At 46.7% G+C, this 26351-nt stretch overlaps 1 protein-coding gene across 8 annotated transcripts in view; it reads right to left on the bottom strand.

Moving 5' to 3' along the window:
* Positions 1 to 26351, bottom strand: part of LOC136106105 (synaptotagmin-like protein 2) — an 84684-nt gene that overhangs the window by 23546 nt on the left and 34787 nt on the right. For 5 of the 8 annotated variants that reach the window (XR_011740847.1, XR_010652083.2, XR_011740848.1 and 2 more), the window contains exons 1-4: positions 20910 to 20954; positions 7605 to 8182; positions 5205 to 5356; positions 1266 to 1359 (exon numbers count right to left, since the gene is read on the bottom strand). Coding sequence is in view for 4 of the 8 variants with exons in the window: in XM_065846180.2 (XP_065702252.1) it covers positions 1266 to 1359; positions 5205 to 5356; positions 7605 to 7705 (347 nt within the window). In the remaining 4 variants the exon portion in view is untranslated. Of the gene's footprint in view, positions 1 to 1265; positions 1360 to 4289; positions 4354 to 5204; positions 5357 to 7604; positions 8183 to 12550; positions 12672 to 20909; positions 20955 to 26351 lie in introns of those variants that run through there. The other 3 variants (XM_065846181.2, XM_065846182.2, XM_065846184.2) reach the window with 3 other exon arrangements.

Genomic DNA, 26351 nt, shown 5'->3' on the forward strand with positions numbered 1-26351 from the left:
TACCTTCATTTATTTTCTCCATTACTGTTTGGAAGGACTGGGGAACAGGTTAAATGGCCTGAACTTGTAGTAAAGATGTGTCTCCCACTGCAGTCAGTACAGAGCTTGCTCAATAAACACAATGGTGTCAACTTCTATGTTTATTCAGACTTTCCCCTTCTGGGAGGAAACCACAGGAAAAGCCAAAGGAAGCACCAGTGCCAGAAGAGCCCAGGAGCCAGGCAGGAGGGAGATGTGTCTCCGTGCTACGGCCCAGCAAGAACAGACCAAAGGCATAACCACATTGATGGAGGATTTAGAAACTACAGGAATAATTATGACAATGACAGTTACGGCAAAACCAGAAGGAACAGATATAACAGACAGTTTACTTGATTGTATCTACCATTTTCGGGAGCGTCTAGTAGTAGCTGCTCTCCAGATGGAAAGATTAAATATGGGAATGCGTTGTGCTTAGGGTTGAATGAGAAAAACAAAGCAAGCTTTTCAGGACTTAGTCAAACCCCCAAAAAAACATTAGGATTGTTGCTGTGTCAGTAAAACAGGAGCATCTCAGGCTTGCCCACTCTGGTTCCTTTATTGAGCAATACCCAGTGACTGGCTGCAAGAGGTTTGGAAGTGTTGTCAAGGCCCATATTTAATATTTAACTGGAGCAATTGCCACCTGTGAAGAATGATTCCTCCTTCTGTTGACAAAATATGTAAATCAGATGGGAGCAACAATAAATGAATATGTGAATATTTTAATGGCTTCTCCATAATCCACAAATATTGAGTGAGGTCACTGATTTGCTCAGTGGAGTGCTTTTAGCGGGTGTTTCTGCTCAGTCAGCACAATGTGAAATCCTAACAAGCCTTGATGGAGACGGCTGAGCACTAGACACAAAGGCTGGCACCAGCAGGAAATGGGCAGTTTCCTCAAGTAGGTCATTTTGTTAGTGTTGCTCCATGGCAAAAATTAAACAAATAAAACCATAATTACTTTGAAAAACTAACCAGAATATCCTGACGTTAGAGACAGCTTTCATTTTACTGACCCCTTATCAGATCACGCAGGAAAAGACCTTTTTGTGGTAAGCACATTAGCACTTAGTTATTAGGGGAAGATTGACATTCTGACAATTCCTGGAAAAAGGATTTTTAAGATATCCTATATAACATATACAGTCTTGGAAACTCAGTTAAAGACCAGGATTGAATGGGTAGCATTCAGTTTCCAGTAGAAGTAAGAGCAGCAGCCAGAGCGTTGCAGGAGCAGCGGTTACCTCTGCTCTCCTGTACCAGCAGCGAGCTCGGGGAAGGCAGCGCTGGGGCCACCTTGGCTTTCCAGACCCATCTGGACGTGCTCCTTGGCCTCATCTGTAACACAACACAGACAACCCAAAAACGACACTTATTTAAACTTGTAATTGTCGGTGTGCTTTGTGTGGGGAAAGAAAAGGCTTGTTAAGTGAGCCCCATCAGAGCAAGCCCTGGGGATTTAACAGGAGCTGGCTGACGGGAGGCTCTCATCAGGGATGCCCTGAGCAGCATCGCCCACGCTCCCCACGCAGCAGCCGCAGCTCCAGGCCCCACGGGCTGCCCCATGCCTGACTCGTGCCAGGAGCTGCCACATCACTGGAACCCTCTGCAGGACCTTGCCGTGGCTGTGCATAAAGTTAATCCACACCAGGATTTAAATTCAGCCATTTCCTGTTTTGACTCAAAGTCATCGGATCTTGGCAAACAAAGGAGGCCAGTACAGTTAATGAGGAGATCCCTGTTATTTTTACTGGCACAAGGCTCAGCTATGTCTTCTAAGCTCTCAAAGACCCTAAAGAAAAAACAATAGAAGACCATAACCTTTAGAGTAGCCTGCCAGGGTATAAAGTTGCATTAGACATTTTGCTGGCAAGCAGACTTTCTTGCTACTGCAAAATTAAAAGCATTAAACTCTCACACAGCCAAGAAAAAATAAGCTTAGTCTAGTCAACAAGTTCTGCACATATTTATTCATATGCAGTTAGGTTTATTTTAAAGAATAAATCTACCTGCTATAAAAACTGCCAGATCTCTTTAGGATATATTTTATTACACAACACAACAGAATCAGAGGCTCAAAGGATTCAGATGTGACATTCGATAATACAGCCTTGCTTGTTATCTGGTTAGAAACCTGCACTAAGCCCAAGAGCAGAGAGGTCCGATGGACAGGCTGGGATATCCATGTCACACCATGTTGCGTTGTACAGTGAGCAACGTCCCCCCTGCCCCAGACCCCAGGGAGGGAGATGCTGGCAGGGAGATGCTCTGGAAGCAGAGGAACCCAACGCAGAGCTCCCATGTTTTCCCTCTGCCTGTCACCATTGAAAAGACCTCGACAACCAAAGACTGCATGTATTTCTCACCTCACATCCAAAGGCATTGCATCATATTTGCTTTTCACTGCCACTTGCCCCTCAGACAGAGCTCCCCCCTCCCCATGGGCAGAGGCAGTGGGAGGTGTTCAATTCCTCCCATCCAAATCACTGCCCATCCAAATGGCTCAGCACAGCTGTACCTGGCTTCTACAACCACAAACAAACAGGTTATTAGTACTTCATAATCCATCAAGACAAGCAAAATGCCTTTGCTAACTTTAGAATGAGACAGAATAAGAAGCAAATTCCAACTGAAATGAGTAGTGGCCTGACCAGTTTGACTTGTCCGTGCATATATTTATATACATATGTATACAGCCACTCCTGCTCTAGCGCTTTAGCTGCTTTACTCATTTCCCATCACTCTAAAACACATACACCCAACACTTGGGGAAAGCATGGCTGACCGTGCCATTGGGGCTGCCCTGCCTCGGTGAGTGCATAAAATGGTCTCTCCTAGACAATTTTTAGCTCTCATACATTGCACACAAGCTCGAGGAGAAGTTATCACCAGAGTCACCCATCTGTGCTGCTCTGCAGGCTGCAGTTTAAATATATGGTATCTATCTATTTTATAGATTTATATTACTGCTGATTACTAGTGTTTTCTATTATAATCAAAACCAACTGTGAAGACCCTTAGGGATCCCTGCAACCCTCCCTTCCACAGGTTAAAACCCTCCTCCAGAAAAGGTCACTGGGCATTTTCCCGTGCAGGCATCAATTTCCACTCCTCCTCTGCCAATTTACCATGCAAAAGGAATGCCAGCAATTACCTCAGTGGGGCTTTTCCATGCAAGAATTTTCTCATTTCACTCCCTAACACAGTCATCAAAAGCTTAAAGCAGTGTCATGACCATGTTACATAGATTTGGCTAAATGAACACACACTCCTTCGTCACCTTGAAAGCTGACAAAAGGTGAATGTCTCTGATCTTTCCAGAAGAAAAAAAGGTGTCAAAATGGCAAGCAAAAGCCCTTAGCGCATCTACTGCAGATTGAATGTGAGCTGCACAGCCAAACTGTTTGTAAAGGGCTTCATCCTTGTTCCCTGATGGCCAAGCGCTCACCGGTGCAATCCTCTTGCTGACAAGTCAGTGAGAGAAGTGCCTGCCCTCCTGTGTGAGGGAACAGCGAGGTGAACATATTAGCTGCAGTAGCTTGATGCTCAACCAGTGCTGTGATACAGCAGTGGGAAAAGTAAGAGCAAGGAATAAAGTCACGTCATACCCATGCTTTACCAAAATATGTCTGATAACAGAAAAGGAGAGAGAAAAAGAAGAAAAAGAAGTTGAAAAAGAAATAAAGAGGGCAAGATCTAAATATAATTACTATAGTAATTTAGTAACGTTTGCTTCTTCCTTTTAAAACAGTATTAGTCACAGAATCACTGAATGGTTGGAGTTGGAAGGAACCTCTGGAGATCACCCAGTCCAATTCATGATAAAGCAGGTTCAGCAGAGCAGACAGCACAGGAATGCGTCCAAGGGGGTTTGCATATCTCCAGGGAAGGAGACCACACAACCTCTCTGGGCAGCCTGTTCCAGGCTCTGGCACCCTCAAATAATAATGATATATATAAAATAAGTGATGGACAAGGCAATTTCTCATGAACTCCAGCCCTGGGCAGCTGATCCCAGAAGAACAGAGGTCCAGATGGCAGCTCATGCTCAAATCCAATTGCACTGAACAGTCAGTCCCAGAAAAGAGAGCACCCTGGTCCCAAACAGCTGACCCCTGAGACAGCAAAAAAGCAAAAGGCCAAAAGCTGAACTAACAAACTAACATGGAACTAACAAGCTAGAAAAGCTGAACTAACTAGATAGAAAAACTGGCTCTAGCTCTATATGAAGCATGACAGTAATGGTAAGGAATATTTCACTGACCAACCTGGATGTCAATCTAGGTGCTGTCCTGCTGTTCTCCCTCCCAGCTGCTATTTGCGCCTGCAGCTGGGAAGCTGAAAAAGTCCTTGTTCTCCTAGTCAACAGCCAAAACATCAGTGAGTTCTTACATTCTTTTAATATCAACTCCAAAACACAGCTTAGCTGCTGGAAAGAAAAAAGTTAACTCTTGCCAGGCAAAGCATGGGAAACCTAGCATGTTATCACATTATTCTCTTAATAAATCCAAACCAAAAGACTATGCTAGTTACTGAAAAGATTCTAACTACTATGAAGAAAATTAACTCAGTTCCAACAAAACCAGCACAGATGTGAATCATCCCCAGTTCTGCTTTGCACAAATGTTCAGCACGAAGTGCCAGCTCCAGGCTGGTTACATTTGGACTCAAAGCACAGTCCTGCTTGTTCAACAAGGGGCTGATCTGCTCTGCCCTGAGTCAACAAATCTGATTTATCTGTTTTACATACCACCATGAGATTTCATCTGCATGTCAAACAACACGCAATACATCTGCTTCGAATTAGCACAAGGACCCAGACATAGCCTTGCTCTGGCACAGCAGCCTGGGTACGATTCAGACTTAGCCCCAAAGCCCTTTTTACTTTGAAAACCACATCATGCATTGGAATTATTCCCATGTAAAAAGCTATGCATGGAGCATCATTCCCCTCTCGCAGTGGGCAAATACTTGCCAGGAGAAGAGAGGCTCCACATCCCTTTGCAGAGATGTGGCCCTGACTTTGATAATCTGGTATTGTTTCTAGCACTGAAAGCTTAGCTGAGAATCCCCATATCACAGCACAAAGGCTGGTCCCCAGCAGTACAGGGAAAACCCCATACCTGACCACTTTTTTCTGGTTCATCAGTTTGTTTTCTTAAGATCCACACTAACATACTTACTTTCCAGTTTGCCCTTTTTCCTTCTAATCGATGCCCGAAGTAGATCTGGCCCCTCTAAGTCTTCCTGAAACCGTTTTGCCTTCACTTCTGAAAACCATTCACCTGTCACAAACTTCTTCTTCTTTTCATCCTTGATGGAGCCTTGTATCCGCCTGAAAGGCAATGAGAACATTACACACCAAAAAGATGTCCAAGGTTTTGTCTTCCTGTGAGCTACCTTCATAACAACTGTCTGAACAATTCCCCTGTCCGATACTACAAAGGATCCAGAGATTATTCTCTGCAATCACAAGGTCCCAACCAGCATTAAAACAAAAGTTGATTTATTCTTTCTCTGAAATGGGAACAGCACCTTGAAAACACAGGCCTTCACCTCTCTCAATTTTTACAAATCCAAATCAGAGTCACCTGGCAAGGAGATTCATCCATTTGCTTTGCAGCCCTGAGGGTTTAGGAAGGGGTGGGGCTGTTTGCAGGTCTTGCACTTCTCAGTTTTATTTGTCTATCAATCTCTTTACGAGCGGCAAAGCCTTTTGGATCAAATCTGATGCAAACCACGGAAACAAATCATGTCATTGAGGGGAGCAACCTATCCCTGCAGCACTGTCCCTGGACACTGCTCCTCTCCTGGCTCCTCCTGCCAGGCCAATTTTGGCACTCAAACAGTTAGCTCACCTTCCTGAGCACAGCGTCTCCTCCCTGAGCTCACTCGGGCACACCCAGGGCTGGTTTTTGGCACCTAAACCTGTCAGTGCTCTGTTTGCTAGCCTGTACTTCTAACCCTCCTCCGGGTATTTTGTCTTTACACCACAGCTTGCTGAATTAGCTGCCTTTCTGCTGGCACTGCCTCCCACAGCTCAACCACAATTAGGGGTCCCTGCGAGGCCAGAGGAAACTCCCACCTCAGTCCAAATCTCAGCAGGAAGAGGGGGCAAAACCCCAGATAACTGTGGAGCCTTGAAGGGTCACATTTGGCTGCCTAAAGGCCAGAAGGCAGCAGGTATAACGGGGCTCAAGCCTCTGGGTTGCACAGCTCCCACCTACATCAGGGCTGCATCTGCCCTGTGAGGGTCTCGAGGTGCTGGGCCAGAGGAGATGTAGGAACACATTTTAATCTTGCTGACACCAGATCAGTGTAATGACTTCATTTCACCCAGCAGGCAGATTGTGTTGGAGCCAAATTTGTCTACACTCGCACCAAAGGTCTTACTGCATGTAGCCATACAGACAGCAAGGGGCACTTGGAACCAGCCAGTCAGGATCTTGCTCATTTCGCTCCCAAAGGAAAGCCTTCTGTGCAACAGCTTCCAAAGAGAAGTCAAACAAAACTGAAATAACCCAAGCACTCATTTCCCCAAACCTCTGCTGGTTTATCCACAGCAGAAATCGTATTGCATTTCAGAAAAATAAAAAAAAAAAAAAGAAGAGAAAACCTTTTTGAAACTGTGTTTCAATTCAGAGGCGATTGTAAGAGCATGCAGACACACACCTCAAGTCCAAGCTGCCTGCATGTCACCACCAGCTCTGCTCCCCAGCTCTCACCATGAGCAGAGCGCACGGACGCTCCCTGGAGCTGATGCACAGATACCCACTGCCCCTGCCAGCCTCGAGCATCCCTCCTACGTGAGGCTTACTCTTTTTTGGCTCAACAGCAAGTCAAAGACTCACATCCTTAGCAGGGGTAAACTGGCACAGTGCCACCCACACTCACTGAAATACTCATTCCTTGCCGTGTGCAGTTTGGTGCCAGCTTCCCGAGCCTGGTGCGTACTGTCAACCCAGATGGTCTAATGGCTGGCATTTAAAAAGTGACAGCAGCAACAAGCAATCCAATCAACCAGACTTGAGCTCCAGGATGGCCAGTGGCAAGTGAGCTGAACTGAGAGCGATTCCTGGCTCTGAAAGGGCTCCCCGAAAACCTTTGGCAGATCAATGTAGTCTCTCACTGCCCCTCTCTGCCTGCACGATGGATGCTGCATACACATCCACCTCAAAGAGAACCAGGGCTACAGAAGGAAGAGATAGGGATGTAAAGTCTCACTTAATACCCAACAGGATTTCTGTGCTACTGAGTAAGGAAAACAAGGTAGCAGCTTCTCCCCTGCTCGGGCTTCTTACACCAAGAAATCAGCATCTTCCTCCCTATAGCAGGAAAGGGATGATTTCCTTTGGCATTGCTGAGGGCTGCTGATTAACTCAAAAGGAGAGTCCAGCCCTGCAGTTCTACAGAGAGAGGACAGCAGGATGGCTGAGAAAGCAGGAGGTGCAATGGAAAGGTCCATGAGGATCTGAGTAAGAAGGGACAAGCACACACAGGCACACACACTCTGCTCTCTAAAAGAAATAAATAAATCCCCCCAGGGGAAGCTCACGTCCTGCTGTTATCACACACTCTCTCACCTGATGCGATCCCCATCCTTCTTCTTCAGCTCTGCATCTCTCTGCAGAACCTTCATCAGCTGCTCATACTCCTCCTCGGTCAGGAAGCTCAAGTCCAACATCTTCCCTGCGATTTTCTTCGGGTCTTCAGACAGCTGAAGCAACGACACACCAGGAACTAATCCAGCTTAGACTGTGGCAATGCCATGGGCAGACCCCGTGCAGCTGCCCTGGTGCACTGAGCAAGGCACGGCTGGAGAAAAAGGACTTTACAACAGCATGGCTTGGGTGCGAGTTGCGTTAGCACCTGGACTTGTGCTTCCAGGCTCCTCGCTGGCACGTTTCTCTGCACTGCATGCCTTCCCCTGCCAGGAAAATTCTCTCTGCAAAATTAGGCTCCTTCGCTTTTCTTCAGGCACAGTCGCAGTGATTTGGAAGCCAACGTCAATCAAACAGGCAAGCACGGGAAGGAGCAAGCTCGCCGCCTGCTTCAGCTGCCTCGACAGGCACGAAAGCTCATCTCACCAACAGCAACCCCAGCACCTCTGGCATGCGCGTTCTTCAGCAGACAAGTCTGCCTCCGTTGAGGTCACGCATCCCTGCAAAGAAATAACACTGAGATGCCTTTTACAATAAGCGTGACATATGGTAACCGAATGTGTACATTGGGGGTTTTTATTTGTCCTTCTGCACAAGTTCCAAAACAAGCTGCCCTACTTTCCTCCCCATCCTACAGCTCTTCACAGGGTATTAACCTGAACAAGACAATATTTTATTTTAGCCTCTTTCCTACTAACAGGTAAACAGTTGACTCAGCATGCTACGAACAAAATATGCATATAAATTACCAAATTGCTTGCTTGCTTTTTACCTCCATTCTTCTTTTCCTCACTTCTTTATGTCCTAGATGAGATCAAGGATAAGCAGCTGACCTTAGTAAAGCAATCGGAAAATTACAGAACAACAACCTGCAAGTGTTATTGCTGCATGTTATGCTATGAAATACCAGAGGCTGCTCATTTTCTAATATGTGTGCACTTGGCTTTACGCTGCGCTGATATTTGCTATTCAAACAGTATGGGCGCAGATCACTTAGTGTTTCAACAGACATCAAAAATGGCCAGAGGCTGCAGGGCATGAAGGAAGAGTAAATCATGTGTTGCTTTACTACTTTCTTTGTTTTCCTCTCTCCTGGCCAACTTGAGAGCAATAAGACACCCCTCCAAGGGAGCAGAAGCTCTGCTTGTGTCCATGTAGGCAGTTTCTAGCTCACCAGATGGGATTTTTCCACTGTTTCCAAGCCCAGCAGGTGACTGTGGGTTTTATCATATTTGGCTTTTTCTCCCAAAGCCACAGCCTTGGGAGTCAGGTCATTCAAAATGAACAAATCCAACTTTCATGGCAAACATGATCTGAAGGGCATCAGGCCCATTCCCTTCCCTAATTGTATCACCCCTACTCCCTGTCTGTCTAATGTGCCCCTTTGAGGATGGCAACTGCAGCCCTTCCAGGCCACCTATTTCAGTGCTTTGCTAACTGGCAGCAAGAAACTTCTTCCTGTTGCCCACCCCAGGTCTCCTTGATAGATGTCAACCTGTCCTGTCCACCATGTCAAGCAACCCCAGCTCCTTCAGGTTCCTCAGAGCTGGAATCTTCACCACTTTCGTCACCCTTCTTTAGACTGGCTCCAGATGGTGCATCTCTTCCTTCAGCTGGCATACCCAAAGCTGAGCACAAGCACTGGAACAGGCTGCCCAGGGAAGCGGCAGAGTCACCATCGCTGGAGGTTTAAAAGACACGTAGATGTGGCACTTGGACATGGTTTAGTGACGCACTTGGCAGTGTTAGGTTAATGGTTGAACTTGATGATCTTAAAGGTCTTTTCTAACCTAAATTGTTTTATGTATTATTCTATTTCAGCTGAATTTTGCTCATTTGTCATAATTTCATAGATTTAAATTATTTTATGGATGAAATGTTTGCCTCTTTCATAATGGTTTAACCAAATGTTAGAAGAAAGAATAGTAATCTGACCTTAACGCTTACAAAGATACACCATGGAGCACCATGTTAAAAGGTTTGTAAAGGGAATGGGCATTGTCATAAAAACTTCATAATTATTTGAAAAAAAAAAAATTGGAGGGAAGGAAACAACATTTCGTATTTCTTTGAGACAAGTATGGCTGTTCTTGTCACACTACAATTACAGCCTTTATCATCCGAGAAACTATTGATACCACCTAAACAGTTAGAAACAGTAATAAAAAGCCCTGATGAATCTCCACTGGTTAAACCCACGTTTCACCCACACTTGGTTCCAACCATCTTCTCTCCAGCTCTCGGGCACAATCCTGCTCCTATGAATACATTTACAGAAATTTCTGGGACAGATTTTATTTTTAAAAAAGTATCTAGGGACACAGTTTTCACAGTATTTGCTTCTCTAGAACTTCTATTTATTTTTAACAAACCCATGACGTGGGCTGAAAGTACTTCAGAAAACATTTTCAGCAAAGACTCATATTTATTCATTAGTACAGTAGTCAATTAGAAAAAGAAGAAAGGCTACTTCTTTGTAAATAGCCTTTTATTTTTTTCCTGAGAATGTTTTATCTTACTAGAGTAGTTACATTGGAAGGAAAAGGTTAACAAAAACCGAACAGCCACCTCCTTCTTTTGTTTTAAATAGTTAAAAATCAAACCACTTAATGCACTGGCTGTGGGAAAGTGAGCTGGTCCAGGAGACTGCTCTACCTGGGGGTTTTGCTGGCAGTCTCAGGAGCCACAAAGCTGTTGACCCAGGCCTGCAGCAGGAAACATGGCTGGGAAATCATCTCCATACACGCCACAGCCACAGGGCTGTCCCTGCTGCCACCGGAGCTTTTGCAGCCTGTGACGGGTGCACCGTGCAGCTGCGTCTTGGTCGCTGCAGAGGCTTGAAACAGCAGAACCCCACCATGAACCACGCAGGCACGCAGCCAATTAGGGAAGGCGTGTTATTTGTTTATTTGGGTCTGCAAGTGCAATATTAAGGATAAAAACTGACATGTACAGTACATTATCAGGCATGCAGACTGCACTGTACCTGACCATCGCCTGCTCCCCCAGATTGTTTCATCCCAGAGTTTACGCTCCTTAAGCAGCATCGCATAACTTTGATTTGCTTTGCTAGATTGCACATAATCCTCTCCCCTCCCAAAGCCTTGTTAATAAACAGTTTGGATACCACAGGGAAGATGCAGTACAAACACCTAAACCGACAGGTCTGTAAGAGAGCCAGGACGCCGTGGATCTCACACAGACAAGGCCACGCACCATGTGTCCTGCCCACCCCTCGTCACTTCTGCAAACTGCAGGGAAGGGAAACACAAAAGCTTTGCAGATTTGTAGGGCAATGATGGGAGCCAGCAGGCAGTGCTGGGGAAGATTTTGCCCTAGACTGGGACCTCTTCAGTGCAAGCACATTTTTTAGCCCGCTGATGTGAATTGGCTTTGGACAAACTGTGACAAGCGAAAGAAAGCTGCGCCCTCCTTCTCTCCTGCCAGTGGGAGACCCCTCCTAGGCCAGGATTGCCCTCTGGCAAGAGGAGCGAAACACAGAGTCATGAAAGAGCAAACTGTTTAGAGTCCAGATAGCAGCATCTGCTTGAAGCCTGGTGCAAACTGTGCAGGACAACCTCAAGCTGCTCTCAGGCGCAGCCCCAGTGCAGGGGGAGCAGCCCAGCCAGGTCCTGCCACTTGTCATGACAAAGCAGACAAGTGTTACGGACAAAACACATCAGCACGGCTGCAGGAAACACCATAAATTCGAGCAGAGGAGAACGCTGGATGTCCAAAGGACTTTCTTCACTCTAACTTGCCTCCCAGCATCTTGTCTCCCAACAGATTTTCAGTGTCCAGTTTAAAAATACAGGAAAGGCCACGCAGGGCTAGGCTGAAGGTCCCTGTAACACACTGCTTTATCTCCACAAAGGGCTGACAGCACACAGTGAGCCGTCCTGCGCCCCAGCCTCCTGCAAGGCGCAGGGCAGCGACCCCCCGAAGCAGGAGCAACATCTCTACATTTCACAGATCCTTCTAATTACTTTCTGACCTCACATTAATTTTACACATTTGCAATATCCTCAAAAGCCCCACAGTGCCATGGCCTCACTACGCTTTAAAGGCAAAAGTATCTGCCCTTGTTTTGTTTTGACCTGCCACTTGCTTCATTTTATATCCCCAAGCATATATTGGAAATATATTAGAAATATAGAAATATATTAGAAAACCCAGTAAGGATCACTCTGCATTTATGTACTCCATGTAGCTCATTATGCTGATCTGTGTCACATCCATGCTTTGTCTTCCAGACGAAGAAAGATTGTTGTTTGCTCATTCCAGCTTTGATCATTCTCCACACTCTTCTCTGCCTCCCATCTAGCTCACTACAGAAATGCTTAGCAGTGTTTTGGTGTGAAAAGCCTTTTCCTAACACCTGCAAGCTCTGGTATCTTCAACTGCGAGCCTGGTTTTGCAGTGCCAGGAGAAGCCGTGTGAGCCGTGCGCAGCTGCAGCTCTGCAGCCAGGAGGGACACAGGCAATGGATGCCAGCCTGCACACAGGTACGGCTAATGGCTCTGCCAGCCCCCTGGAGAAAAGACAGCTCTGATCCCCTGCAGAAAAGCTAAGAGGGATACTAATAAAAGGAACAAACCTTCCCTTTGTCAGCTGCTTGGACTGGGCACCAGCAAAGAGCACTGCCACTCAGTGAGAACAGCAGTGCCAGTGGTTTTGGAGCGGACAGCCAGGGAAAGGGCAGGTGCTGAGTGATTCCTATTTACACCAACTGAGACATGGAAATTTGTGACCTGCCCAAAACTGCCCCTTTCCCTTCAGTAAAGCATCAAGCGTTGGTATGGCACACATTCCCCTAGCACCAACCCAATATCCAACCCCTAGAAGTGAAAGCGCAAATAAACACCAACCTTTCTTCAGCGGAGCGCAACATCCTCTGGCAGGGCACAGACCCGCACCGGGACGCACGCAGCGAGAGCGTGTCCGGACAGCCCGCAGCCTGGAGAGGGCTCGTCTCCTCCTTCCTCGGCACTTTGCAGCGCGTTCCCACACATGTGATCAAAACCAGCTGAATTACCAGCGGTCCTGCCTCCTGTCGCCCGGAGCCTGCTGGCCGCACAGGGCGCCGGCAGCTGCGCCTGCGAGCCAGAGCTCGAGAAGGTGCAGTTCTGGAGCGCTTTCCAAAATAAATAGTTTGACTAACCCCATGTAGGGTTTCTGCAGCAGTAAGAGCTATTTATAAAAGAAGGTATGTTACAGTCCTCTCACCTGAATTAATATATCCTCTCCATGTTTTTTCTTTTTATTACTGTGGAGAAGGGTCTTCAGGGAGTTGTTTGGTTTTTTTAAGTAACTCTTTCAAACGGTTTTAACAGCTGAAAATTAAACACTTGCTTAGCCTAGCAGGCATGAAGCATAGCCTCTATTGGAAAGGCAGATGCTGAAGAGGCTGCTGCCTTCTTTGTGATGCATTTTCACTTTATTTCTGGGAGATTTAACTCAGCTCCAGCTCAAAACAGAATTATGTTAATGGTGTTCATAACTAACCCAGGCACAAACTGCTCAGATGCACAGTACCAGCTCAGTGCTCTTGCTGTCATCTGCCTACAGGCAGGAGTTATCTAGAGACCATCTACGGGGCACTCCAGTCTTGGTTCTGATTTCTCAGCGTGCACCTTTCTTTCCCAGTGCAGCACATCTTCCTCCGTGCTGGGATGTGCACAGATTAATGATATACACCACGGGCCAGGCAGATTTCATTGAGTAGACACTGTGTTGCATGCAAAGGAAGAGGAGAAACTACGAACTTCAACCTACCAGTTTGGCAGTCAGGTCCCACAAATGATGACAGTATTTAACGCCCCAATTTCATCTCTTAGGTCGGCATAGGACCATCCAGACCCACTTCACCCTTTGAGACCTGGAGCTGCACATAAGCCCATGTAATAAAGATATGAAAACATCCCTACCCAAAACATAACAAAACCCGGAACAGATAATACTGATCTCACCAAACTATTCATAGCCAGATGAAAATAGCAGCAAGCTGGAAAGGCTGCTTGCCTCTGTCCATACCTCTTTATCACATATCCTGTCACAATGTAAGGAAATAACCTCCTTTTGCTTTACAATGTGTAGACACTTCCCAATGCCCTTATTAGTCAAGACAGCTCTTGTAAAGCAGGGCGAAACCAAGGGTGGCATTGTGTCAAGAATGATGGATGTGGCCCTGGCACCCACAGTCACACTGCGGTTCCCAATACATGCTGTAATGAACAGTACCAGAAATGCTCAGTGTCAGAACTGCCATACCTGTACAGCATCTGCGATCACCTTGTGCCTCTCCCTGCCTCATGCCAGAGGATCCAGCCCCAATCTTCCTCCCATCTTACTTCTGCTGCTGTCAGTACCATGAAGTATGCAGAGGTATTGCCAGCACTATTTTACAGGCAAAACACTGACAGCCATTACAATACTCACAGGTGTAATACGATGACATTTGATTGACCTCCTTTGCCAGCAGAGAAGGAATAAAAAGCAAACTATAGGATGGTCTTTCCCTTTGTGAGGGATGGGCAAAAACACAGCATTAAGCTTCCTCTTCACGGAGACTGTGTCTCCCTGCCTGAAGTCTAGTGCTGCAGCCAGGCAGGGAGTGGAGCAATCCCACCTCTGCCCAGTGCAGGAGCCTGCTGCTGCCTGCAGGCTGACCCAGTTCAGTCCCAGGCTGGTAACCCACGAGCCGACGGGGTTGCTGTGGCAGAAGGGAGCCAGATGTGTGGGTCTCACTGAGACCTGGGGCAGCCGGACTGACGTAAGTGCTCCCTTTTACACAGGGACGAGCCCTCAGGGTGCAGCAATACAGGTAGGAAGGGTATTGCACAAACCTCCAAACATTTCTCGTAAAGGATCAGACTGCTGGATAACAGCAAGTGCGGTCAGTGTGTCACCTGCACACTGGAATTCAGGTGCTGCTAAGGCAGCTGAGGGCTGTCCCGGTGGCCAGGCACACGGTGACGAGTAGACATCCCCACCAGGTACATCCTGCCTGTGGCCACTGTCACACCACTCATCCTCTTTCTCCCTCTGTGTTCACATCTCCCCTCTCACTGTCATGAAATAAATACACATAATACTTGCCTCTTGGTGAGCCATCGCAAAGCAAAGCTCCACAGCATCATAAGAGCTCTTCCAAAGTGCACCATTTTCTCTTAATTTGCAATATGCTATTTGCAGCTATGGGCTGTCCAGTCCATAGACCAAGAGCAGCTGCAAGCTGCGAGAACATAGAATATATTTAATATAGTTGTTTTCTGAAAAGGTATTCCACTAAAAGTGCTGTTGCTGCACTGTCTGCAATGCTATTTTGTCTGACTTGTCCCAGCAAAAGGAGAGAGTAGAGGTCTACTGTTCCTACCCAAAAAACTCCTAAGGAACTAAGTCATATAGAAATGGCCTTCAGATGAGAGACAGCTGATAAGATAAAGAACAACTTCAAACAAAGCAGGCAATTGTGGTCTCCCAGAGCAGTCCATGTATAAATGCATCTGCTACCATCACACAGGGAATGTCAAGGCCAAATTCTGGTCAATAAGAGGCTGGTTTAGTCTCACCCATCTCCAAATGCTAAAATGACTCAAACCTGACTAATCACAGACTTCACACAGATTCTCCTCTGTTCAGTGAGGGCTGTACACGCCATGATGTGCCGTTCCCGCCTCAGACACAACGATGAGCAGCTGGTGCCCACCGATCAGCACCACAGGGGCAGTGTGGGCAGACCCGAGGGGTGGGCTGGAAGGCTCTGACCCTGCCCATGGCTCTTCAACATGCAGCACAGAACAAAAAATCCTGCTTAGTTCACTGCAAGCCCAGCCGTGGATGTTTTCTCTCAGTTTCAGTCAATGTCTGACATTACATTTTCCAATAACATCCAGCACGATGGAGAATCTCAGCTGTTTTATTAAAATCTTTTTCCTTCTCCTCTCCCCGTGCAGCTTTAGAGAAGGATGCCCATTGATCAAGAATGGCCCTGAGATGCTCTTGGGCACACAGGAATTGCAGGAATTTATCAGAGCAATAAGGTCTCTAGTCCAGCCACTTGAAAGCAGCCACTAGAAGGTATTTTTGAAGAACGACACAATGCTAAGCCAAAAAAAATTAGTAAACTCCCCTAGTCAGTGCATGTGGGGAATGTGTAATTGAGGAGACGCTCCACTGACCACATTAGAAGCTGGTGAACTCTGCTTATTTGCACTTAGCCTCAGAAATACCACTGCTTCTGAAGAAGCTATGAGACACACAATATTATGGAACAGTTATCTTTCATAAAAAAATATGCATAAGGATCTTTCTCCCGTATGCATTTCTGCCCAAAGCAATGTAACTGTCGCAAGTTTCTATCTACACTGAACTCTACCCATCTCCTCCTAGCGAGGAACCGCACGGGTGGAATTTGCATTATATACAATTTACTTCCTTTCATCCAGTTTTAACTAAATGAACCATCCTACGGTTACCACCTAGGGTAAACAAAAGACTGAGTTGCACAGTCCTAACCAATATTTCCCAGAGCCAGCATCACCAGAAAAAAACAAAAAAATCAGAGGAAACGTGTGACTCAGACTCCTTAAAGTCGATAAGGCCTTTTACTGGTAATAAACTGGTAATCCAACGCTTTAGTTTAAATATTTGAGACTTCTGTTTATTTCATAGGTGGGGACTATTTGCAGATCTTGCAGGATGCAGCCCATTGTAATTCTGCAGATTGCCAGAACGCAAATAAACAAGCACAGCCGCCTGGGACACTGAGAAATCCTCTCCTCTCCCATTGAACGAGGATGGCCGTGTCCCGGCTGCGAGGGAGGGTGCCAGCGTCTCCAGGACCTGGCTGTGCCTGTCACCCGCGCAGGCCAGGGGGTTTGGCGAAGGCGAGAGGGCCGCACTCCCACACCAAGTGCACCTGGTTTTGGGGAGGGGGCAGAGGCTTGCACTGAGGTTTGCACTAAACCTGCGCTCACATCCTCAGGAAAGCACAACTTTAAAAGAATTTGCAATTCCCTGTCTATTAGTTTGTAACAAACCCGTTGAGAGCTCCTCGTGCAAGTTGTGCTGCGTTTCTGCTGCACCGATATTTCCATCAGAGAAATATCCTGGTGTCCCAGCTTCCCTCTCAGCCAAGGGAGACAAGTCACCTTATATCAGCTTTAAAGAACCCAGCTGTCCTGCTAGCAGTCTTTTGATATGCCACATGTATGAAGGTTACTCCTAAAAAGCATCTTCTCAGCTGTTATACTTGAAAAGGCAACAAGTAAGCATATAGTACCTAAAAGTGAGAAAATAGCAGCTTAAAGCTAGACCACTGCACATGAAGGTCATGTATTTGGACTAATCACCTCCCTGTCCCCATTTGTCACTCACTCATCCTCAGAACCTGGATGTTCTCAGTATGATAAGGGAGATGAAAGATAAGTTTCAGCTGAGTTCAAACAAAGAAACTGTAGGATTGAAAGATTGAAGAAAAAAAGCAAACACCCATGAGAACTTCTGCCTTTTATTTTTGACCGTGAAAAATATTTGCTGACCTCAAATTTGCTTCCTTGCAAACATAATTCCTCCATGTTTACCTCCAGTGGTGACATGGCACAAATTGCTTTCCTGACCCTGCTCGTTATGCCCCAGTAATACAGAGCTCGCAACACCTGCCCAGCCATCTGGAGCAGGTTAAAAGCCCAAACCCAAACAAAACCACACAAAAAACAACAATAAAACAAAAACCCCAAACCAAAACAACAAACAACCAAACAAAACCCCGTTTTTGTAACATGGCGGGAGCTCAGAAGTCAAAAGTACGTGGGGCCCAATACCTTTGCATGCCTTTGCCTGAGCTCGATGGCACGAGGCGGAGCGCAGTGCCAAAACCCACGGGAAACCAGTGCTGCTTGTTTACGAAACTTTGCAGACTGAGGGATCCTTCCTTCTGGTCAGCGATTATTTTTAAGCCTCAGCCACGCCTGGATGATTCTGAAATAACTCAAAAGTGGGATGAAGGTAACTGCAAAACAGTGGGGTGCATCTCATCATTGCTTAAAATGAGGTATATCCGGAAGGTATAATTCCCTCCAGCATCTGGGAAAAGTTTTGGAAACAACCTTCTAAGAAATAATCTCCAGATCTGCAATTTCTAATTGTGATGCCAAAACACAGAGGAGCCATGTCCGGAGTCTGGAGTCAGTCCCTCACATTATGAAAGGAGAGAAAAATGAAGCTCCAGTCCATCCCTAATTTGGGGTCCCCACCTTTTTCTCTCCTAATTTCCAAGCATGTGTTGAGGCCTGGATTGGTTTGTGCAGCACCTGGTTCAAGTACAGAAATGCTACAGTTTTAGCTAAAGCTTGTTTACTTTATCATCCTGAGATGCAGTGAAAGGGAGCTCCAGTGAGAGCAATCCCATCACCGATGCTGTGACTTCACCTTGTGTCACTGACCTTCTTCCATGAGAAAACAAATTCATACATGGGAATATTTTTTAATAAACTGGTCAGTTTTCTTCCAGGATCAATGCAACTTTCCAATGCAAGCACAGACCCAGTCATTAATTCACTTATTGGAGTCATGTATGTGTTCTAGGAGCCGGATGACTTGAGTGGGACAGGAGGTATCTCTGGCACTGCTTGTTACCTGCAATAACAAAAAAAAAAGCACCCACTGCCACTGTCTGTCCCTCACAGTGCTCAGGTGAAAGATCTTGTATTTAAGCGATGTACAATACCCACAGAGGTGAGGAGGCCAACACTGCCAAAGGGCAGTCTGAATGCACAAGGAAATCAATTAAATAAATCAGATGCCGCACTCATTTAATCACAAAGGTGCAGTTCTCATATTAGGTTCTCTCTACAGGAGAAAGTTACAGTAGGTTAATTAACTACAGGCATGGCTAACAGATGTGCTTAAACTAGCACAGATCTGCATGTGGACATGGACTGTCACTTAGTTGAGCTCAAGATAAAGTTTAGGCAAGCTCAAGTGAGAAATGCAAACACAGATTGCTCCAATTTAATTAAATCACTAAAAATAAAATAAGTTTCAGATGATCATCTGGTACCATTTCTTTGTGCAGACAAGGTGCTTCTTCCATCTGTGCAGCTCCATGAATACTTAGCAAATCTTGAAGGGAGGTGGAGAAGACAGACTTTTTGGATAAGAATAACAAAATCACCTGTCCTGTTGAACAATGTAGATTTATTTCTAGGTGTTCAAGCTGAATAAGATTTGGAGCTTTTATATGAGCAGTGACAACCATAATTGTAATAAGTCACTAATAAACACATCTCAATGCAGCTTTGCTGCCTGTTGACCCCCCCAGACAGTGATGTACTCCCTTCAGCTTTGTGGCAAACATTTATTATTGTTCTTTCTCCCCTGCTACATCTCTGAAGTGTAGATAACAATATTGATTTAAATGCAATCAAAGTGAGCCTGCCGTACAATGAACACTTTGTCCACGCTGTGGCAAGGGCTGCCTCTTTCCCAGGGATGGAGGCACATTAAAGGGACATGATTTATGAATGCAGGAGGAAAAAACAAGTTGGCACTTCAATTATAGAATTGTGCAGGAGAGCAGAAAGTTGAGTCCCCAAGTGGAGCTTCTCAGATAGTCTGCCAAAGGTGGAAAAGGGAGGGAGGGAGGGAGAGGAGGGGAAGGTAAAGGAGATGGGTTCAGTCCTCATAACCAACTGATCCTCGCCTGCTGATACCCTCACAGAAGTTCCACAGTGGTAGGACAGTAGATCTCCACCACCTTGACCATACCCTGTGGTCTGCCCTGGAGGTAGAGACACAGGGGCCACTTTAATGTCACTGGGAAGGATAAGCTCCATTACAAGTGATTTCATTTAAAAATTATTCTCTGCTAAAGAAATCCAGGAAAGACATAATAAATAAAACAGCAGCAGCCACAGGCTACTGTAGCTTATACAACAGCATCGATCACACCAGAGAGCTGGCTACAAAGGGAGCAGAAATTAATAAATGCTGTTCTTGTTGCCATGCCAACTATTTACAACAATGATGCAGGAATAAGGAAGTAAATAAAACCAGGATGGAGCCAGGGGGGTGTATGGAAATACAGACAAAACAGCAGGAGAAATCACAGGGAAGTGACACTTCACATTCCAGGTTTTCACAAGTAGCTTTCAAAACAAAGTGGAGAAGCAATAACAAAAAGTACACTATAAAGTACCAGAAGTACACCTTACTTTCTAGGATTTTATTCTCTTTTCAAAAGTCTTTCATTTCAGATCTTTTTTACAACTTTGCTACATCTTTGGCCAAATATCTCTCCTCTGAAAACCAGCAGCCACCGCACAAACTTATTCTTATTAGAAGCCACAAAAACACTCTATGACCAATTGCAAAAGGCCTTGATAACACAATTCACCAATGCAAGATAAAATATGTGTTTATTTAGGTAGCAGCCCAAAGCCTTGACCAGTCTCATAAGTGTGGTGTCCCAACCTAGGTCTCCATTGTCTGCTGCAGCACAGGGCCATGGAGCTGACCCCAGCCCCAAGACAAGGGCAGCAAGAGGCCCAGATACCTCTGCTTCCTAAGGAGCCTTTGGCCCGGGCTGCTGCCCATTTCCCCTGGGTGAGATGCTTTCCTCACCGCGTTACCCCTGCAGCACGCTTGCACCCGTTCCGACGCTCCCTGCCAGCACTTCCATTCCCTGCAGCGACCGTCGAGGTGGCAAAGCCTCCCCACGTGCTCCCGGGCCAGCCTGGGAACTCATGGCTCCCGCCCGCCGCTGCGGGACCACACGTGCCCGGCGGAAGGGGAGCAGGTCCCGGCAAGCAGGTCCCACGAAGGCGGGCCCTGGAGGGGAACCGCGGCCAGCGGGGCACGGCTGGCTCCGGCGGCTGCTCGCTTTGCTACCAGCCCCACGGCTCCTCCTGCCGCTGGAGCGCAGCCGTCGCGGCAGGAGGCAGCGAAGGGAGCGGGACCTCAGCCGTGACCTAACCGCCTGCCGCACGGACGCTCTTCCCGCCCGGATGGCGAGAGACATCTGGCCGGCGCTGCCGGCAGCACCGGTACGGTACCGCCCCGCCGGGAGGTGCCGGGCGCCCCGTCCCGCGGCCGAGCCCGGGACATGCCGAGCGCACGGACTCGAGGCGCTCGCACTCTGCCAGGACCGGCCTGGGGATCGCCCTCCCGCCGCCCACGGGCACCGGGACTGAGCCCAGAACCGACGGAGCCCCCGGCGACCCTTACCTGCCCTCGGCGGCGCGGGGCGGCCGGCCGGGGCGGGGCTACGACGCGGGGGCGGGGATATCCCCTCGGGGGCGGGGCCGTGCCAGCCCCCGGCGGCAGCACCGCGGAAAACCCGGCCCTCGGAGTTGCGAGAGCAGGACTTGGGGCCGGCGGGGTTCGGTTCAGGTCAGCGGGGCCCGGGGGTCTGTTGGGGCGCCTCTCAACTTTCCCAGTTTTTCCTTGGTTTGTATTTTGGCTTGTAACTAGTCCCACCGTCGGCACAGCCGGGGCAGGACCCACCTCAGAACAGCAGCACAGCCATCCCAAGCAGTTGCAGATACAGCAGCTGCTGCAGTTTTGTCTTCTACAACAGATAAGACCAAAGCAAGACTTGTCACTTGTCACTTGTCACACTTGGACAAGTACACTCGGTTTCTGCTGTTTGCCTGCTACATACAAACTCTTTTATGTGACTGTCCCTATTTTAAAGATGGAGACATGAAGGATGCGAAGTGAAACACCTTGTCCCCAAGTCCAGTTTGTCCCCAGTAGCACTGCTGACCTGTTCACAACTTTCAGCCCTGAGATGAAACCCATTGGTCTACCCAACAACGTGCTGCTCCTGGGCAATGCTCAAGTGCCTCTGCAAGCCTGAGCCTCCACAATGGGATTAAAGTCTTATTTTGGAAAGAGAGACATTAAGAGTTCAGGACAAAGGAACATTTGCATTGGAGCACTTGGTTTCCCACTGTAAATGCTGATTTCCAGCTGAAGTAAACTAGAATCACTCTAATGATCTCAATTAGCTGACGTAAGTTTAATGGCAGCTGTGCATGTCCTCCAGCTTGGATAAACGGAGAGCCAATGAAACGGAGGCAGCTCTGCCAATGGCCTTCAGCTCCTGGGCTTAGTCTTTACAGCGGTGCCTTTGGGCTATAAAATGGAGCCCTGGCTTTGAAGGCAAATAGCCAGAGTCTTACTCCTGACCCTACCATTAACTTCACGTAGTGCCATAGAAATTACTTCACTTTTCTGTGTCCTGGCTCCAGTCAATGGCAATAACATTAAAGCCCGTTGAGATCAGTTGGAGCACAGTGTCGTTACTGCAGCTTGGCTCGGATGCTCACAATCCATTTTGGGGCTTCAGCATCAAATTAATCAGTGCAAACTGGATTCTGCAACTGCGGGAGGAATTTTGATATGAGGATTCAATAGAGTACAATGTGACTTGGATTTACAACCTGTACTTTCACACTTTTACCCAGGTACCATAAACCCAGGCCATTACATAACTAATAACGGGTGTAAAAAACCCTACAATGTGCGGTAAACTTCAGAAGTCATAGACATACAAAGTGTCCAGACATCTCTATGCATTTGAATTTCTGGGTGCTGGAGAGTCAATGCTCCTGCATTAAGTGAAGGAAGGAACAACAGCTTAGTGAAGGTTTTATTTTTGGCCGGTTTTGCTCAGTGACAGAGGAAAATGTGACTTGGAATTGAGCAAATACAGTCACATGGGGGCAACTTTACAACAGCCTGTAAAATCAGTGAAGAAATGCAATTTATTACTGCAGCCAGCTACTCCTATGCTCTTTTCAACTTCCAGCTTTTTAATGTCTTCATAAGAACAACTGGCAGAAGCCACGTAAAACACTAAAATAGTAGGCAGAGGTGGAAAAAAATGGATTTACTTGCTGATTTCTATTTAAGCTTTTATGGTCCATATCCTAAAGTGAACTGCTGATTCAAGACTAAGGTTTGGCCTATTAAGCTGAAAATACTGGGCGGGGGGGGGGGTGTTCTGAGCCTGGGAGATGCTGGTTGCCACCTGCCCTTACAAGTCACTGAGCATCCCTTGCCACCAGCTGGCACTTTGCTGTGGTCCACATGCAGCACTATAGATGTGTGTTCAGGATACTGGCCAAGTGCGTAAACCTCTGTGCCTGGGAAAGGAGACCAGAAATCCCTGAGCCAGACCAGTGTCTCTGGCTCTGTGAGTCTGGTTGAGGATTCCCCACTGCCCTGGAACACCCAGCCCAGGGGGAAAAACAGTGACAAGAGGGGACTTGGGCCTGTTTAAGCCCTCAGTAGGTTTGAAAACAGTCTCAGGCTTGCCCCAAGACAACAGATGCTTCTGCAGTACCCTTAGGCATGACTGCTCTCTGCAGCGCTTCCTCCCCTTGTGCCGTGGCTGAAGCGACAAGGGTTTGTGCGCTTGTATTCCAGTGAGGAAGAAAAGTCCCTCAAAACCGACACAACTTTTCAGAGCACAATGGATGAGCCCTCTTTAGATCAGGTACACCTTTAACTCGGATCAACAGTCCTTTTGCTATTTGCTCTGCATTTGGCCCTCAGCCATAACATGGCTCATTGTTCTCAGGGTTTTTTTCTTCCTATGCTATCCTTTTTCTTAACTCAAACCCCATTAAGCCTAGAGTGTTCTCAGTATTTTTAGCTGTGACTTTCAAAAGGCTGCCAAAAGATAGCTGAAAAGTATATAGCAGTGTGATCAATGCTCTCAGTGTTTCTTCATGATTTCTCAGTGTTAGAGGAACTTCAATGTGAAAGCATGACAAAATCGCTAGCAACTGTTTCATTGGGGTTTGCATTCAAATTTTTGCTGCCTCAATGGGTCTCTGTAGCTTTCCTCCCCAGCTACATAGCTGCAGTGCTAAAATTACCAGGAACACCAAGGGAAGAACACAGTGCTTGTAGATGCCATTTACTTCCCACTGTCTTGTCACAGGAATATTATACTGAGAACAAACTGTCTCTTAGTTTTGTTTACTGGGTGCTAAAATTTTAGTTTACAGTATGCCACAATAAAGAAACAGACAGAAAGTCCCTGTCCATTATTGGAAATACTCCAGCAGCAAGCCATAAACATAAATGTAGACTTCAAAGAAGGAAAAACAAACTCCAAAAAACCCAAACAAACAAAAAACAACCACCAAAACACAAACCACGACAAATCTGTGTATGAGCAGGATCCTACTCGCATCCGCAGGAACTGTGAATCTAGGACTGAACAGGTGCAGAATAGCAATGTGTCTCCTCAGACACATCCCTTGCGAGCCTGCTCTGTGTCTTACTTGCTTAGAGAAGGAAAGTTGTGTAACAGTCAAAATCCAGCAAGCAAAATTCATTGCGGGTTAAGTGAAGCTACATGGAGCTCATCCAGTTTAAACCAGCTAAGAACCTGGCCTTATTTTATTTGGCACTGTGGACCTCAATTTTTACTGAAGAAAAGCTGAGCTGTTTTAATCGAAAACTCAGGCTCTGTGTCCTTTCCACTGTAAGGTATAAATCTGTGTTGGTTGGCCGTGAGAATTATGGAAGATTTCTGATACTATTATATCTTGCTCAGCACTGCTAGGATAGTAAGATTTTTTTATTATTATTATTTAATAACAGCTTTAAAAGAGAAATTGGCTCATGTTTCCGAGAACTTTCTGAGAGGCTTACAAATCATATGTCCCAAGTCATGGGAAAGATGTTACTAACTGACTACAGCAAAGCCAACTGTTTTCACAGGGCCACTTTCATCCCGCTCCCAATGTCAGAGTGGGACAGCAAAGCACATGCAGCTCCCCATGGCTTGGGTGACAGGAAGGGCTGGAGTCGCACCCAGCGACGGGGACAAGGTCCAGGCTCAGACCTGTGGTGGGAAGAGCTGGTTACCAGAGGTTTCCCGGTAGAAATGAGGAACACAGGCACCTGTAGAGATGAATCACCCCATCCTACAGCAGGGGAGGAAGAGCGTGGATGTCCTTCCTGAGGTGACTCACCTTCTTTCACTGACTGCGTAAGGAATGAGACAAGACGGACAGGGAGTCCTGCTCAAAACGGGGTAAGTGGCATCTGATCCCAAACCAGACTCCTTTGAGACCACCGGTGGGCTTTAAGGCTTATTTCATTCCAGTGGCCAGACAGCCAAGCAACCATGCAAAACATGGCGGGCACAAGGAAAATCCTTCTGGAAAAAAGATCTACAAGCACAAGACCTCCAACCATATGTCAGGGCTGGTATTGATCAGTGTTAGTAGAGGAAACAGCTAAGAGTTTACATGTGCGTGAGAAAAAACAGCACTGATTGTATACTGGCACATAGTGTTCTGGTTGCAATACATACGTTTGTGGCCATATGTGTCTCGGTTGAGGGCAGTTCTACAACAGTGAAAACACCACAGAAAACGAAACGCTGTGCAGCTGCTCTTGCCACCACTGTCACTCCAGGTTTGCTGTGCCAAACTGAGGATTTAGGCCAGGCATGTGGTGCCTATGGCAAAAAGCATCCTGAGAAATCTGTTCTTAGGCTTCTAAGACATGCAGTAACCCACAGCTACAACACCAGACAACAAGGAACAGAAGGTGACTTTTCGAAGAGGCAATTAGCAAAGGTTTACCATTTTCAGACAGAAAAGTGTTGTTGATTGTTAAATGACACTGACATCCCTTCCACAGCCTGGCCCATCCCTGCCCTCGGGATGCTCTGCATGCTCCCTTCACATCAGCAGGAAGCCATCAGAAATACATGTTTGCTGCTAACTGGCTTTAAAAATGCACTATGTTGTAAAAGGAAATAATACAGCCTCTCCTGTTGGGAACACATCCTGGCACACCTTTAAAAACAAACAAACAATAAATCTTTCATACTGAGGTTTCTTTGAAATATTAGTGAGTTTGCTGCCCTCTTGCAGTCCAAATCATATTTTTAAACTGGATTTCTCTTTGTTTCTGACAGGGTGTCCTGAGTAAAGGATACACTGCAGCATGGTACCACACAAGGAAAGATAACACAGAGGCAAAGCCGTTTGCAAGATACAAAAAAAGGAATAGATGTTTTTCCGCTTAATGAGGATATTTGTGGTTGCATTAGCCTGTGAGTGAACAAACTCCAGTAAGAGTGAAGGACAGAGTTCCCCACGGGGGTACGACCTTCCCCAGCGATGCTGTTTCACCACCAGCGCTGCACAGCCCATTTCATGCTGTGCAGGGAGGTACCAGCATCCCAGAGAGCCGGGCCCTTCCGACCCCCCTCCTGCCTGTGAGATACATGGCACCGGGGTTTGTTCATGGATCTGTCATGTAAAATAGGACATCTAAGCAGAAATGCTGCTTAGCAATATGAAACTGCACTCTGCTCCTGCACAAGACTCGGCACACCAACATTTCAGGTCCGTAAAACTCCTTGTCACATTCAGCACTGCACATCGTCAGCTCTGGAATTTCCTTTTTTTGCCACCTATAACATACACATGCAACATAACCTAGTTCAGAATAAACATACTGCAGGCAAAGTTCAACATTTCGGCCATGCCTGTGCATTATCTGCAGTATGAACTCATAAAACACCCTAAGGACTAACTTTCCCAGAAATGGGCGCAGACTTTGGATGTTGTGAAAACCGATACTTTAAATATGGGTTCTTTACCAGTATATATACATGCTTTCATGCAG

The sequence above is a fragment of the Patagioenas fasciata genome, chromosome 11, assembly GCF_037038585.1.
Source record: "Patagioenas fasciata isolate bPatFas1 chromosome 11, bPatFas1.hap1, whole genome shotgun sequence".
Classification (NCBI taxonomy): Eukaryota; Metazoa; Chordata; class Aves; order Columbiformes; family Columbidae; genus Patagioenas; species Patagioenas fasciata.